Raw genomic sequence first — 16,589 nt, forward strand, 5'->3', positions numbered from 1 at the left:
GAGACAATATCAGTTTTCTTGATAAAAAAATAAAAGAGGGAAAAAAAAAACATTGATTGGCCAGCTGCCTAAGGTAAAGCCTGCATGATGCTCAGTGCTGGGCTAGGACATCTTCAAAGCTTCCACTACTGAGCAATAAACGAGTGCGCATTCGACACTATCCAAGACCAAGACAATGCACTAGATTTACCACATATTGTAGATGTTACAGTACTGAATTTAACATTATAGACTGAGTTATTGCTTTGCTCTCCTTATGCTAATATTTGGAAAAGAATAAAATGGAACCCTAGACATTTCAAGTTGTTGCTGCCATGGATTTAAATGTTATATTTATCCCAATTTGCACTTCACTTTAAAATGTTAATCCTTAACTACATAACCACCAAAGTTAAATGGCTTTATATGTTATTTTTTTGGCGTCTTTGGTAACTATTTTACAAATTTGCATTCCAGTTGTAGCCCTCAACATCACATGAGTAAAGCCTGTACATTTTTTTTTTTGAGCCAGCAATTCTCAACCCTTCAAGTCCAGGCTTTGAATCAAGTTTCCTGTTTTGAATTTTGTACACAAGGAAAATATGATGCCAGCTTGTTTTTTTTTTTTTTTCTTCTTTTTTTTAAAATATCTACAGTTCAATTAAAAGCAACTCTTGGTAAGCTTCTGCATTTTTGCTCCTGGCCTTCCCCTAGAGTTGCAGAATATAGCTCATTTTTACAGCACTGCATTGATATAGAGGGCAAGGGTGAAGGATGAGTTACATAGTGAGGTTTCTGCAGTGCTGAACCCGGAGCAGCAATGGCAGTGTCTTATCTCTGTTCTCCCTAATACAGCTCAGTGAAACATCAAAATGATTCTGAAGCTGCCCTTTTAACTTAACAAATCTACTGCTTTAAAGGAACACTACCAGATATTTTTAATTTAAAATTACAGCTTCAAAATCACGATGCTTCACTGAGCTGGAATTGGCAGAACAGAGCCTCTGTCATTGCTACTCTGGGTTAAGCACTGTAGAAACAGCACTATGTAACTTGTAAGAACCCCCCCCCCCCTTTTTGATTTTGGTACAGTGCTGTGCAAATGAATTACACTAGAAGGATCCCCAGGAGTACCAAAAAAAAATTCAAATCTTTCCTAGTGTTCCTTTAACAGAGATTTCAGAAACCAGCACTGCACACATCTGTGGCTGCTTTACAAAATATTTACTGAATCCTTTCTCAATAATGAGGGCCTATGCAATGAGACTTGTATTCCGCGAGTGACCGGAGAGGCCATAACTCGGTCAAACTGCAGGATGAACAGTACAACCTTGAACAGTACAGCCTTGAAATAGGATTAGACCAAATCTCTGGGCATGTGCCGTATTGATCAAACCCTTCTGAGCTGATGGTAACTACAACATAGACAAAAACTAATACAATCTCTCTGCTATTGAATTATATATATCTTCTGTGAAGGTGCTCAGATGCCAAGTGATTGTTTCACCAGGATGAAAAATTCATCACTGCAAAAAGTGCTAAACTAAACAAACAAACACAGTTTCCTTTAGGTCAGACATACTAGTTTCTTCTAATGATCTAAATAGCTATTGCCTCTAACAGCAGAGGCTAACAGTGATATTAAAAATAATAATAATAATAATAATATATATATATATATATATATATATATATATATATATATATATATATATATATATATATATATATATATATATATATATATCTGGCAAAGTGAGACCATATTAGATAAGGGTGAGTACAGTTTGGTTTCGAAAGTTAGCCTTGCTGTTCACTTGCATGAATTCTACCCAAATTAAGCTGATGAATATCACACTGATTTAAGAATAAATGACAACATTAGTATGCTACTGAAGCATTTCTTATTTCTTAAATTGCTTACATGTTCTTATTTATACTGTAATGTAAGTTTCCCACTTGTTTTAACTGTGCACAAAACACTATAAGGGGCACAGAAGCACATCAAGTTTGAAAAACACACACACACAAACCAGTATAGGTGCAGAATTGGTGGACAAGCCAGATTTGTCCTTTTGCTCCCCTCTGCCCCCTTAATTGCTATTATGCTGCCAAAAATATTCAACATGCAGTGTCTGAATGACAGTAAAGACTGATGGCAGATTTTTCACCTCCATCTGTAGCTCATGCACAGGTGTTAGAGCAGCTTCTTATACTAAAAACAGGGAGATATTTCAAAATTATTTGATACTGGCAATTGATTGTAAACAGTCAAATCAGACCATCTCCTTGTTTCTACACTCACTGTCTATTCAGGCACACTTGTTTGCCATTTTCAACCTGTTCCTCACTGCTCAGGACCTGTACAGGACCACCACAGAACAGCTGTGTGTTGTATGGTGGATCATTGTCAGTGCTGCAGTGACACTGACGTTGTGGTGGAACGCGTGTCATGCTGTTACACAGCAGTGCTGCTGGAGATTTAAACCTCACAGCTGGAGGTTTCACAGCTGGACTGAGAAACGTTTACCATCCACAAATATATAGCCAACTGTTTCCAGTGTCCACAAGACTATATATTAGAGTTAAAAGTGAGTGGATACAGCCTTTAAAAACTTCAGCAGCACTGATGGGTCTGATCCAGTTGTCCTGACAAAAAAAATTATGGTCCTGTGTGGTCCTGACAAGATAGCATGAAATGGGGCAAACAAAGTATGCACAGCAACAGATGGGACTAGAAAGTGCTCCAGTACACTCAGCTGAGCTGAGAGAATGGAGAGTGAGTGTAGAAACAAGAATGTTGTCACAATACTCTGATTTGACTGTGTGCAATACCTATGCAGCAGATGGAAACTTGTTTTTTAAAATCCTGGAGTAATCTTTCAATAAGATGGTCAAGATAAACCAGGCTCATGGTGCTCATGAAGAGGAACAGGCACAGACAGAGTCCTTATTGGCCAACAAAAAAAAAAAAATAGTGCCCTGTCAGGCTAAGTGAACAGCCACTGTTATTAGTGTCAGTTATTGTTTGTTCTCTACTTAAATGCTCATTATTAGAGCATTGTATTTTATAGAGGTTTGTTCCATAAGCCCAAGAAATTACACATATACAGCATACACTTGGCATTGACACACCTCTGCTGCAACACACTATAGAATTCAAAACATACAATATAATTTTCTATGGGCCTTCCCTTCACAATAAAGTACATGTAAGCCCTGCAGTTAGTTATTTGCACAAGTCTGGCATATCAGACAGCATTCCATACAGATTATTTCAGACTTCACATACTCAACAAGCTCACTCAAACACACCCTCATGCGCATACAAACAATACACCTGCGGACAACACAAAGCTAGTTTTAAAATCAGCCAACTTTAAACTGCAGTCACAATTATATATGTATTTTTGTGATCAGGGCCATCCTCAATGTCCCAGTTAAGGGGAAGGTCTTCTGCTTTTTGGAAAGTGTTTGGAAATATTGTCCATGAAAAATGGAGAATGCACTTGATAATGCCCTTTTGAAGACTGAAAATGTTCAAATGGTGTCAGTGCTCAAAATCTTTACTAATTTCTTGCAAACAAAGCAATATAAAAAAAATGTAACTCTAGTGGAGTGGAAATGTCTGGAAACAGAGTCTGTCCTTTTTACTTTGGACAGTTGTAGTTAAAAATAGGCACAAGTCAATGTTGTAGTCAATGGCACAAGGTTTAAGAACCGAGTGTTATAGAAACTCTGACGGTTAAAAATGAGTTCCTCCTCTGGATGGAAAAAAAAAAAAAAGAAAACCTGTCTGCAATCGGCCTAAAGCAGACAGTCTATGGCCCTTCCTTTTCATAGAAACATAGGAGGTGCAAATAGCACAAAGTGCTGAATAGTGCTGCTGCAGTGAAATATTTTCACCATGATGTTATTAACCAATGACAGGGGCAACTTCACATTCTGGCACATAAACTGATGGAGCACTCAACATTGTTTCTCATTTGTAAAGGGATTTTTGAGCAGAATCTGCTTGTTTGTTAGGGAGTGAGTTCAGCATCATTAAAAAAATACTGAAGCTCGGATCTCAGTTTACGACTACGGGCCAAACTTAGGTCTGTTAATGAATTAATTTACATAGGGAAAACTAAAACAGAAATATGTGATCAGATGCACACCGCTGTTGTCACATGGCATGCTACCATCATGGTGTTGTGGTAATGGTTGCAACACTAGTGCTGAATGCTCCAATGCGCCTTGTACAGTCTCAAATGCAAAACCCTCACACATAGATTTCCAAATTTCATGGCTAGAAACAAACTAATCTCTCGCTCCTCCCCTTCTTACTTATTGGCTACAGATGACAGGGGTACTTTTGTGGCTGACTGTTTTTTTGTGTATATGAAGAAAATGACATTATCATCTAATACAATGGCACCTGTCAAGGGATGGGAAATATTAGGCATGGTATTTATGACAAGTGAATTCAGTGCATGAGAGCAGTTTTAGTTGGGGGTACAAGTATGCAATTGTAAGAACCACCAGAGGGACAACCAGTAAGCTAGTAACAAGTTCATGTGCTCCTTAGGCCCATTTGATGCGCAAGAGAGCAGAAAGGTCAGCATGGGTTTGCACTGTGTTCTAACAAATTTTTATCATAGCAAGCATCAACTTTGTGCTTCTGTGGGATCAGACTACACAGGCTAACCTGCATTCCCGTCATGCATCATTGAGCCGTGGTAACAAATGACACAGTTGACAATGACTACATTTCCTTGTACTACTTTTGGTAGAAACTACACACTGCAGAATAGAACCCATCCACAAATCCTGCAGATTTTAAGCAACTCTGACCAGACATTCAGAATATGGCCTCAAACTCAAACTCACGTAGAGCCTTATGCATGCCTATTTGTCCTGTTTCCTACACATAAATAAGAACTGATTTTTCACATGCTGCCATATAAACCCTACCCCTTGGCGGGTGCCACTGTAATAACATAATTGATGTCATTCACTTCAAATGCCAGAGGTCTTAATTTTGCAGCAGATCCCTGTACACATGTTTATGGGTGCCTGTGAGACAGAAAGAAGGAGAGTGTGGGAGAATTATTGTGCACAAAACGAGAGCAGCCCCAACGCTCTCAGTCCCAGTGCAACTGCAGGTCATGGGTGTCCAGGAAATCTGAAGAAATGCCTAATGGGTTCAGTGGCCCGATGGGTCCAGGCATGGTAAGGTCCAACCACTCCATGTTGTCCAGGCCTGTGTCCTGCAGGCTAAAGGAGGAAGAGGAAGTGGAAGGCACTGGAGGATCAGAGAAGCCCAGCTCAGAAGTGTCCATCGGAGAATGAGGCTGGTCTAAAAGGTGGCTTTGAAGCTCTTCTAGAATACCCAGCGTCCTCTGCTCAGACTCAGCCTCGCCCACCAGCGTGCCTTCCAACAGTGCTTCCAGCTGATTGTCCGTAGCCAGCGAGGCCAGGCTTGGCATGGGCTCTGCCAGTAGGGCTGGCAAAGGTGCCATCTGTACCTGTGCAGGGGGCCGGCTCAGGGCAGTATTGACAGGTAATGTGGTGATGCTGGCAGTCACTGGCATCATCTTAGGCACACAGGGCTCTGGCTGACTGAAAGGTGTGATCTCTGCAGAGACAAAGTCACACATACTGTTCATCAAAAAACACCAAACAAATAGCAAAAATTACACCGATTAAAAATGACAGAGCGAATAATAAATACTGCTAGGCAGTCCTTCTCTTCATGGTAAAGAAAGCCTCTACTCTGGCAAGACTCTTTACTAGATACTGGACCATTGCATTTGTTTGTTTTCAATTCCAGAATCAAAATTGGGATTAGGTACTATTTTCGACATTCAGTATCGCTATAAAAATCATCATCATCATCATCAAAAAACATCAGAATGTTACATTTTTTGGTGTGAAGTGTGAAATTAAACTAGCAAACCACCCCTCCCCCCCAAACTATCACTTTAAAAATGTATTTTATTTTCACAGCAGAATTCAAATTCCGTTATGTGTGATTATGCCTGATACTAAGCATTTACCTCCACTCTCAATGAGAATATCAAACAAGTCATCCATCTGCTGACTTGAAGCTGACGGAACCTGAAACAAAGTAAAACCAATGATTAACTATTTTTGAATAGAATACAACAGAAATGGACAGTACAGCATATTTATTTAATTAGTGACAGTATAAATAACAGTTTTTACCTGTGTGATGGGTGGTGCCTGTAATCCTCGTGTCTGTTTAACTGCGTCCTCGTAGGTGGGTGGCTCTCGACTCTTGGGGACCTGAGTGAATGTTGTAGACTGCAGGATGAAGGCAGGCTGAGCCAAAGACAAAGGCTAAAATGAAAAACAAATTATTAATCACACACAACAAAATTCAAAACTATAACTGATGGAGAATATCATTCAAAAGTTTGAAATGGCTGTGCAATATGCAACATTTATCTTTTTAGCATATTTTAATAAAAAACTTGCACAGTACTAAATTTACACAGATTTCTCAGCTCCTTTTATGATCATAAACCCTATTTGGACTGATAAGTTTTACCTGTTGAAATGGGGTAATGTAATTACTACTCAACTATCTCAATTCACAAGATGACCTAAAAGATTACTCAGATGAGTGACACTTCTGGCATCTATAGGTAAGTCTTACACACAATAGAAGCCTACATATCTTGTATTAATAATTTGTCGAAGACTAACAAAAGAAGTTGATTGCCATAATGTCAACCATTATCATATATGAAAGACTAGAATGTAAGGTTGTTTAGGGCTTTACATGGTTTTGGTTGATGGGCTGTGATAGCCTGTACAATGAGCATCTACACCCATCTGTTGTTTACACCAAGATTTATTTTCCAAAACAAAACACACACATATTACTGACATCCTGTGACATTTACTTAACTCCCTAGATGACAGAATTGTTTTTAATCTTTACATATGTATGGAATTAGAATATTAATAGTAGAATACTAGAATAATTTTAAATATTTATCTGCATTCAGATTAATTTATTAAAAAAATTATACTACTGATAAGTAACTCGTCGACTGTAACACTTATACTGCTGTGGCCATTACCTTATTGAGAGGGCCGTTGGCAAGGGAGGAGGTGATAGGTGAAGTCTGGGCAGTAACTGTGTTCTCTGGAGAGGTGCTAAGGAAACAGTGAGGCATTTCCAAGCCTGTCTGGTTCTCACTGGCACTGTGCTGGAAACCAGAGCTGTCACTGCTACACAAGGGCAGAGTCTGTGAGGAGAGGAGAGGAGGGGGGGAAAAAATAAATAAATAAATAAATAAATAAATAAATAAATAAATAAATAAATAAATAAAAAGAAAAAATAAAACATTCCAGCCACAGGATTAACCATTATACACTACAAATATACACATGCTTTGGAGCTAGGGGCAGCAAGATTAACTGGTTTCAATACTTACTATGTTTAGAATCATTATTAAAATCCTCATGATTTGAAAATTATAATGTCAATCTGAACACGCTGTATGTCACCAAATGAAAAGTATGCGAATGTCTTGCTTTCTCAAGGATCTCTCAAAGACTACAAAGACCTTTTCTATTTTTGGCCCATAATATTCATTCATTCACTCATTGTCTGTAACCACTTATCCAGTTCAGGATACCACCGTGCCACCCATGCCCATAATATTATTAATTCTAATTCATCACATCACATGATTTTTGTAAAATAACTATTTTTTTCACTTTCAATATCACCCACTAATCATATAATAATACCCAGCCAGAAGGGTGCAAACCATCACTCTGCCTTCAATACATGTAAAACTATTGCATAGAACATGCTCAGACTATTTTTTGTATGTGTGCAGTGGCTTGTTACGCTGTAAGTTGAAAGAGAGGGCCATTCTACCCACACAAAGAGAACAAAGCCAAACATGCTCTATGTCCACTTATGGACTCCTAGCAACAAATGGCTGAGGTATTAACACAGACTAAAACTGTTATGTTGAGTGCACATTTTAGAGCTCTCCTCTCTCCTCATGTGTGTTTCTCCAATGACAGTACTGGAACTGCTTTAATGTGAAAGAGGAACAGAACAAAGCAAGCACAGCATGCAAGGAGAAATAAGTGTTCTGACAAGATACAGTAAAAAAAAGAATGGCTTTACAAAACACCAAAGCTTTGGTGATCTTCACTCCTGGACTGAATGTGAGCTGTGACTCATACTGCTTTAAAGGTACAGGCACTCAAACCATTCGTTCTTAAGAAGGCTGTTTAGAAAGGGTGAAAATGATACTGTGGGGTTTGATCCTTGTTGTATTTTGACTAAACCATATCACATATGTTGTAATATGCCTTCATCACCGGGCACAAGCATATGGAGAAAAACCTTCAGACTGTAATGCATGTGCGTATATCAAGCATGCTAACTATTCTTGCATGCTAACTATTCTTACATGCTATGTTGTGGGAAACGGCCATCTATTAAGTAGTGTTGTATATGGAGTGCAAACTTCTGGTTGGGCAAGTGAATGCACTAAGGGTTTATCTTTCATTTGAGCTCCAGTTACACACTACTCAGAAAAAAAAAAAAATAAATAAATAGATGTAGTCTGTGCTGCTGGCACTAGCATCTATCTGCTGTTATTACTCGAGTAACTCTAGCAGAGCACCTCAGGCCAACACAGGCCAGTTACACAAGACAAACAGCATTGTGTAGAATGCCACTCTGCCATCTTAATGATGAGTGGCTTCCCTACAGTCAGACCTGACCAACATGATCCTGAAGTCTATGGACAATACAGGTGCTGGTCATAGAATTAAAATATCATGAAAAAGTTTATTTATTTCAGTAATTCCATTCAAAAAGTGAAATTTGTAATCATCAAATTAAAAGGAATAAACACTTGAAATATATCAGTCTGTGTGTAATGAATGAGTGTAATATACAACTGACAACTAACGAAAACCCCAAATTCAGTATCTCAGAAAATTATAATATTACTTAAGACCAATACAAACAAAGGATTTTTAGAAATGCTGGACAACTGAAAAGTATGAACATGAAAAGTATGAGCATGTAGAGCACTCAATACTTAGTTGGGGCTCCTTTTGCCTGAATTACTGCAGCAATGTGGCATGGCATGGAGTCAGTCGATCTCCATGAGCATCAATTGATCTTCAGCTCTTCTACATTGTTGGGTCTGGCATTCTGCATCTTCCTCTTCACAATACCCCATAGATTTTCTATGGGGTTAATGTCAGGTGAGTTTGCTGTCCAATTAAGAACAGGGATACCATGGTCCTTAAACCAGGTACTGGTAGCTTTGGCACTGTGTACAGGTGCCAAGTCCTGTTGGAAAATGAAATCTGCATCTCCATGAAGTTGGTCAGCAGCAGGAAGCATGAAGTGCTCTAAAACTTCCTGGTACACGGCTGCTTTGACCTTGGACCTCAGAAAACACAGTGGACCAGCACCAGCAGATGACATGGCATTCCAGACTTTGGACCACTCAGCAGCAGTCCAGTTCTTTTTGTCTTCAGCCCAGGCGAGACGCTTCTGACGCTGTCTCTTGTTCAAGAGTGGCTTGACACATGGAATACACAGTTGAGACCCATGTTTTGCATACATCTGTGTGTAGTGGTTCTTGAAGTACTGACTCCAGTTGTAGTCCAGTCTTTGTGAATCTCCCCCACATTTTTGAATGGGTTTTGTGCACAATCCTCTCCAAGGTGCGGTTATCCCTATTGCTTGTACATTTTTTCTACCACAACTTTTCCTTCCCTTTGCCTCTTTATTAATGTGCTTAGACACAGAGCTCTGTGAACAGCCAGCCTCTTTAGCACTGACTGTCAATGGTCGTATTTTGGACACCTGTCAAGTCAGTCTTCCCCATGATTGTGTAGCCTACAGAACTAGACTGAGACCATTTAAAGGCCTTTGCAGGTGTTTTGAGTTAATTAGCTGATTAGAGTGTGGCACCAGGTGTCTTCACTATTGAACCTTTTCACAATATTCAAATTTTCTGAGATACTGAATTTGGGGTTTTCATTAGTTGTCAGTTATAATCATCAAATTAAAAGAAATAAACAATTTAAATTTATCAGTCTGTTTGTAATGAATGAGTATAATATACAAGTTTCACTTTTTGAATGGAATTACTGAAATAAATAAAATTTTTCATGATATTCTAATTTTACAGATTTTTTTTACAGATTTACAGATTTCCATTTCTTTCTTTCTTTCTTTCTTTCTTTCTTTCTTTCTTTCTTTCTTTCTTAATAACCAAGTCGCCCAACTTTCACAGCTCTGTAATAGTGGATAATAGAAAGAAGAATGATGCAAATATATAACCACTTATCAATGAAACATGCATCAAATTGGACAGAGTTAAAGCTCCTTCTTCTTGCATCTTCCTTTCCAGGGAGGCAAACAGCTTACCACATTTTAAATATGGAAATTTCAGTAGGCCATTATTTTATATTTTAAAGTCATGTTTAACAATTTTTGTTAAATGTTACTTCATATATTAAAGCAACATAAAAGCAAACCAAAATACAATTAATATTAATAATAATTATTCACACTGAAAAATTACAGTTAATACAAGTTAGTATGTCTTACTGTTGACAGATATTTGCTTTCAACCGTCTCCGTCATTTAGTTAGGCCAATATTTACAGATCTTTGCATCATTTTTGTAGGTATATACAGCAAAATAACTGTACCCTAAAAAATATTGTACCCTATAAGTAAAAAAAAAAAGATATTCGTAAACAGTAAACATTCCCATGCATATAATGTAATCAAAGCAATGAATATATGAATAAAACAAGGCTTGGTCTCTGCACTTTATAATTGCACTGGTGATCCCTTTATGCCAAGGTTCATGACAGAATCAAAGAGCTCAAGCAGTTAATTTGTCAATGCTAAAAAAAGTCTTTACATATGTAGTAAAAGTACATAAAGTCTTTTATCATCTATGGTACATTCATACTGTGAAATGATTCACAAATTCTGGAGAAATACCAGACCATTTCGTGTAAGGCTGGACACCAGTGCTGAATGAGTGTGACATTTGAGCTCTCAGATGGCAACAACAACTGCGGGAACATCCAGAATGCTATAAATGCAAAAAAAACATCTCTCTATTAGTGCATCTGCCTTGCAGGCATAATTGAAAGTCTTCTGACAGATATGAAAGGGGCATAATATCCCATACAGCCTGTGTTGTACCTCGTTCCTCTCTTTGAAGGAACAGTGGTTATATGCATATCATTACGTTTATTTGTTGTTTTGTTGTTATTTGTTATTTTTTGTCACTTGTTGTTAGCTTCCCCTCTGTAACTCAAGTGTACAATTAAAGCAAACTTTAGCCACCAAACATCATCAATTTAAATTTAATCTTGTTTACAATTCATTGCAAGACAATGTACAACTACTGACTGATGAGATATTTACTTAGATTGCAGAATTAGTCACCTGCACAATGTTTTTGTTGTTGTTGAGTGGCGACAATCTTGAGGAACTGTCAACTTTGGCCGGCTGCAGCTGAGGTGTTTGGATCAGTCCTTGGCTTTGAGGAGAGACAGCTGCCTGAAGAACTGGCTGTAAAACAGAAAAAAGGAAATCTTAGGAGGTAAAAATCTATTGTATGCAATGATGTTACAAATTTTGCATAATATATTTAAGTTATAGAGTTGATTCAGCTCTTAAGAGCTTAATTCAAGCAGATAATGTTATTGTGAATGAAGTGGCTAGCTAATATAGCTGACCCACTAATTAATGAGCTAGCTAAAAGCTATACACACCATTCCTAGAAATGTTGGGACATTTTGTAAAATTCAATTAAAATATTTCCATGGTTTATTTCCAGTTGATCCACTGACCAACATAATTTTATAAATATAAACAAATTTGGAATTTGATACCTAAAACACACTCAAAATTTGGTACAGAGGAAAGTTTACCACTGTGTTACATAACCTTTCCTTTTAAAAACTCTTCAGTCTTTTGGGAACAGAAGATACTAACTGTTACACTTTTGCAACAGTCTGTACACTAATTCCCTTTTTCATGATGCACCATGCACAGAGATGCATTCAGTAAGATCCTTCCTGTGTAGTGCAAAAAGGACAAGGGGATATTAATTTCAAACCAGTGGGTTTTAATTAACGAAATAATTTTACAAATTATACAATCCTATTCCTATTAAAAGGATATTTATGTTTTTTTGAAGTGGGTATAGGAGATAAATAAAATAAATTGGTGCAGATTGTGTCATAACAGAAAGGCCAGTAGAGGTAACAGTTCAATAATACAAACCAACACACTGATGTATTTTTTGCTAATTTGAGCCTGTTACTAAAATAGGAAAATTTATTTTTAACTACCAATGCAACAGTAGAACTATTATTTAATGTATCTGTACATGCTCTACATGTGCAGGTTTGATGTTGGGGTTTTTTGCTGCCAATTCTCTTTTGGCAAACAGATTACACTGCATTATAACGTTGTCGCCTTTCTTGCACTGGAAGCCGAAGTGGTCCCTTAAATATGGCCAGGGGTTCATTTCTCTCCAGAGCATCTCAGAATTTGAAAGGGTTTCGCACTTAGCTGGGTCTTGTCTGTCTCCATATTGTTTGTGATTTTAGTGGTTTGCTCTTCAGCTCATCATTCACTCTCTACACACTGGTAGTTGCCAGTTGGCAATTTTTCAATTGTTATTTTTTTATTTATTTTTCTTGCATTTTTATTCACATTTTTACTCCGTAACAGATGTGATTTATAGTGTAGTGAATTACAATACTTCAAGCAAAATTTACTTAAGTAAAAGGAAAATTACAGATTTTAAAAACTACTTAAAGTACAAGTACACAAAAAAACTACAACAAATACAGTAATATGAGTAAATATAATTTGTTACTTTCCACCTCTGCAGCTTTGGCTTTTGCACACTTTGCTTATTACAGTCTGGATGGTCGCTTTTATCTATGACTGTGTTTCTGCACTAATTTGATGTTCCAATTTCTCTGTGTATAAACATCACAGGCTGCATTTCGTGATGAAGCAGTGGACTGTGTAGGTGACAATGTTTTTCCAAAGTACCCTCAAACCCATGTAGCTATATTTATCTTAGTAGCATCACAGTTTTGCATGCAATGCTATCTGAGGACTTGAAGGTCACACACATTTAACTGGATTTCCTTTCTCTGCATTGTTCTGCAATGTTAACTGATATTTAACACAAAACATTATCAGCAGATTAAGCTTTTAATTTATATTGGTGGAAAAATGTTCATATCCATCTGGCACTAGAGACCTAGACTAGAGATATATATATATATATGAGTGAGATTTATTGATTATTTGGTCTCTAGTGCCAGATGGATATGAACATTTTTCCACCAATATAAATTAAAAGCTTAATCTGCTGATAATGTTTTGTGTTAAATATCAGTTAACATTAGCATTAATGCTAGTGCTAAAAGCAGAAGAATTTTGAATCTCCTGAAAGAGCACAAAATTATGCAAAATATCAAAAAAGCTACAATGCAAAAGTATCATTTTTGGAATACAAATTGAGGCATGTATTAATATAAGACAGTATCAGTAAACACAAGGTAGGCATATTCTAAACTAAGGTCACAGAAGCAATGGCACTTTCAGAGTTCTAACAAAAGGCAGCGGCAATATTTAGTAGTCAATTCAAAACATTTGCTTCCATTAATTCCTAACAGTTATTGAGACAGATGTTTTTTAGCCAACCATATTGAGAGTCAAAAAAGTTTGGAGCATTTAATTCTGACTATTACTATGTCATTGCCCAAGTCTTGATTAAAACATGGAACAACATGCAATTGTTAGCTAAATTAAAGTGCAAAAATGTTAATAAATTATACATTATATTTTTTGCAGTTTTACAAAATTTCCCAAATTTCTGGAAACAGGGTTTGAAGAAATAGTTGTCTATCTATCTTTCACACATGTATGATAACTCAGAAATGCCACAGACTTTACCAAGAGGAACTGTGAACGTGAACACCCGCAATGTTTTACACTGACTTTGTCCTCCTAGGACCTTAAAGGTTCATGGTGTGAACAGAGCTGATAACGTCCCAGTTAATTTGCACAATATCTCCTGCAGTCACATTTGTGAAGTATCTACAAATATAACAATTTATATCCCTGGCAGTATATATCACTAGTTAAGGAAATCCCTTGATATGGCAATTGATATCCCTAGTTATTTGAGACAGTGAACTGCAATATTCAATTACGTTTCAAAATAGATTATTTCGACTTTCACTTCCAGTTTCTTGAGGATGTGTGGATTATTCACATACATTACTGATACTAAAAACAAATGCATATGACATACTAAACACAAATGTGTAACAAAACTCATATAAGTTTTTTTTAATATGAATGTGCTTAATTACCTGTAGTTTAACGTTTGTACTGGGGAGCTGAATGGTAGTGGCATTATTTGGTAGAGGCACAGGCAGCAGGATGCGGGTGCCACCATGCTGTGTGGTGAGAAGTGTCTGCGGCTGCCCGATGACTTGTGACACTCCCTTGTGACTGATAATGAACTGGGGCAGAGGAGTGGCTGTCATTTTGGTCTGATGGCTTTCTTCTAGCTTCACTATAGCAGGAGTGGTGTGAGAGGTTACTTTACAATTGGGGATGACTGCCTTCTCTATCTTTACAGGGGCCTGTAAAACAACTGGGCTGACAACACCATTAATTTCTGTTGTTAATGGCGTCTGACCAGCCCTTTTCTCCACTTCCAGCTGCATTTTCAACTCCTCAACCAACCGCTGTTCCTGTTCTAGCTTACGCAATAGCTCCTCAATTTGACGCTCCTTCTCATGCAGCCGCCTATCCTGCTCCTCTGGAACGATGGGAGTTGGCTGGCTGCTTCCAATGCTGCTTTGGCTTTGGGCCTCTGTCTGGCTGTCCATGGGTGTCTCATTTCTGTAGTGAAAATCTACAGAAATGGGGGACACAGGAGGAGTGGTACTTAGGGTCTCAGGGGGTTGCCGGCCAGGGGACAGCCTTCCAGCAGTGCTGGAAACTTCCACTGGTGTGATGCTGGGCTGCGTGTTAGGCACAACACTATTGTTATTGCTACATAAAGCACTCTCCTGGTAAAGTTTCAGCCTTTCTACGAGATCTGTTTTGGTTCCAGATACAGGGAGACCACGCAGCTTCAGCTCCATTTTAAGCTCAGCCACCTAATGAAAACATCGATTAATACTGATTAAATGTCAAAATACTGAGATGATGAAAATAATAATAATAATAATAATAATTCAGTCTCAAGTTAGCACTGCACCTTAAAGAAGACTTATAAAAATAGTAAAATAAATAATTTCACCATATAGAGAATAATATTCTGTCAAATGCATTGAAGTGATCACCTTCATCTCTTCCAGGTTAGTTGGCAATGTGCCAGCCTTGCGGTTAGTCAAGGTGTTATTAGGGCGCATTGGAGGAACAGCTGTAGGTAGAGAGACTACAATAGAGGCAGGAATGCTATTACTGTTGTTGACGGCAACTGTGGCACTGCTGTTCTTTCTCTCCAGCACTGGCCTGCAGAGGAAGAGAAGTAGAGGGAAGGAGAGTAAAGAGAAGGATATCTATTCACAGCTTGTCAGTAACAATTTCTGCCACCCTTCTTGCACAATAAATAAACAGAGGTTGTGAACAATGTACTGTCAAGACAGGACAAAATAAAAATAGCTAGGTTAAAATAAATTTCACCCATGTTCAGACAGAGATGGAAAAGGAAGCTGAGGGAAAAAAAGGGTCTCATCAACTTCCTACCATTAATAAGTATTAACAAACAGGATTCGTTATTGAAATTAAGATTTAATGGATCTATACTAGGTAATGGACCTGGGTCTCAATGGCAGCAACAATTTTAGAGTGCCAAGATTTTTTCCAGCCTAAGAAGCATTAGCTAATATGCACAGAGCATCTGAGTTTTCCAACCATCTGCTTTCACACGCTTCTAATGATAAACTCTCTCTTTCACACAGAGCTGTCTGGAGCTGACCAACATTTAGTGGTCCCATGACCATCTCTCTCACACTGTACAAGCTGAATTCTTGTTACATTCAGCTGTAGGGGTGGAAGGAGAAAGATGGTGTGTGTGCCACCTTTGAAGCTGAAAAAAGTTCTACAGGAAACACTGACCTGAACTGACATTTGGTCCAAGATTTTTTATCATGACCAAGGCAACAAAAACAATTCATCTTACTCTGAATGCTTACTATATCACAAAACAAAATATAGTACCTATCTACCTATTTGTTTTTTTACCCATTACTCAGAATTTGGGTTTCACATCTTGCCCCTACCACTTAGCCATACATCTCCTTTTTGTCTAGCTGTTTCACAGAAACAGCGTTTTTCTCTGCAACCATGTTTTTTGGCTCACAAATCTTTTAGGGAAGGGTTCTATATAGCACCAAAAAGGATCCTTTTATTGTAACAAGTTTGACATTGTAACAACAGAAGATCTCTTTTTTTGTGCCATATAGAAACCTTTACAGAAAGGTGCTACAGAGAACCAACTGAATGAATGTGAAGAACCCCTTCACAACGCA

At 37.8% G+C, this 16,589-nt stretch overlaps 1 protein-coding gene across 2 annotated transcripts in view; it reads right to left on the reverse strand.

Annotated features, from left to right (window-relative positions):
- Positions 1-1,732: 1,732 nt before the first annotated feature.
- Positions 1,733-16,589, reverse strand: part of mrtfba (myocardin related transcription factor Ba) — a 54,966-nt gene continuing 40,109 nt past the window's right edge. For both annotated transcript variants that reach the window (XM_066664494.1, XM_066664495.1), the window contains exons 10-16: positions 15,399-15,570; positions 14,415-15,212; positions 11,455-11,580; positions 7,074-7,241; positions 6,190-6,324; positions 6,021-6,081; positions 1,733-5,599 (exon numbers count right to left, since the gene is read on the reverse strand). In XM_066664494.1, coding sequence (XP_066520591.1) covers positions 5,106-5,599; positions 6,021-6,081; positions 6,190-6,324; positions 7,074-7,241; positions 11,455-11,580; positions 14,415-15,212; positions 15,399-15,570 — 1,954 coding nt within the window. In that variant the 3' untranslated portion in view covers positions 1,733-5,105. The remainder of the gene's footprint in view (positions 5,600-6,020; positions 6,082-6,189; positions 6,325-7,073; positions 7,242-11,454; positions 11,581-14,414; positions 15,213-15,398; positions 15,571-16,589) is intronic.

The sequence above is a fragment of the Hoplias malabaricus genome, chromosome 3 (assembly GCF_029633855.1).
Source record: "Hoplias malabaricus isolate fHopMal1 chromosome 3, fHopMal1.hap1, whole genome shotgun sequence".
Taxonomy (NCBI): Eukaryota; Metazoa; Chordata; class Actinopteri; order Characiformes; family Erythrinidae; genus Hoplias; species Hoplias malabaricus.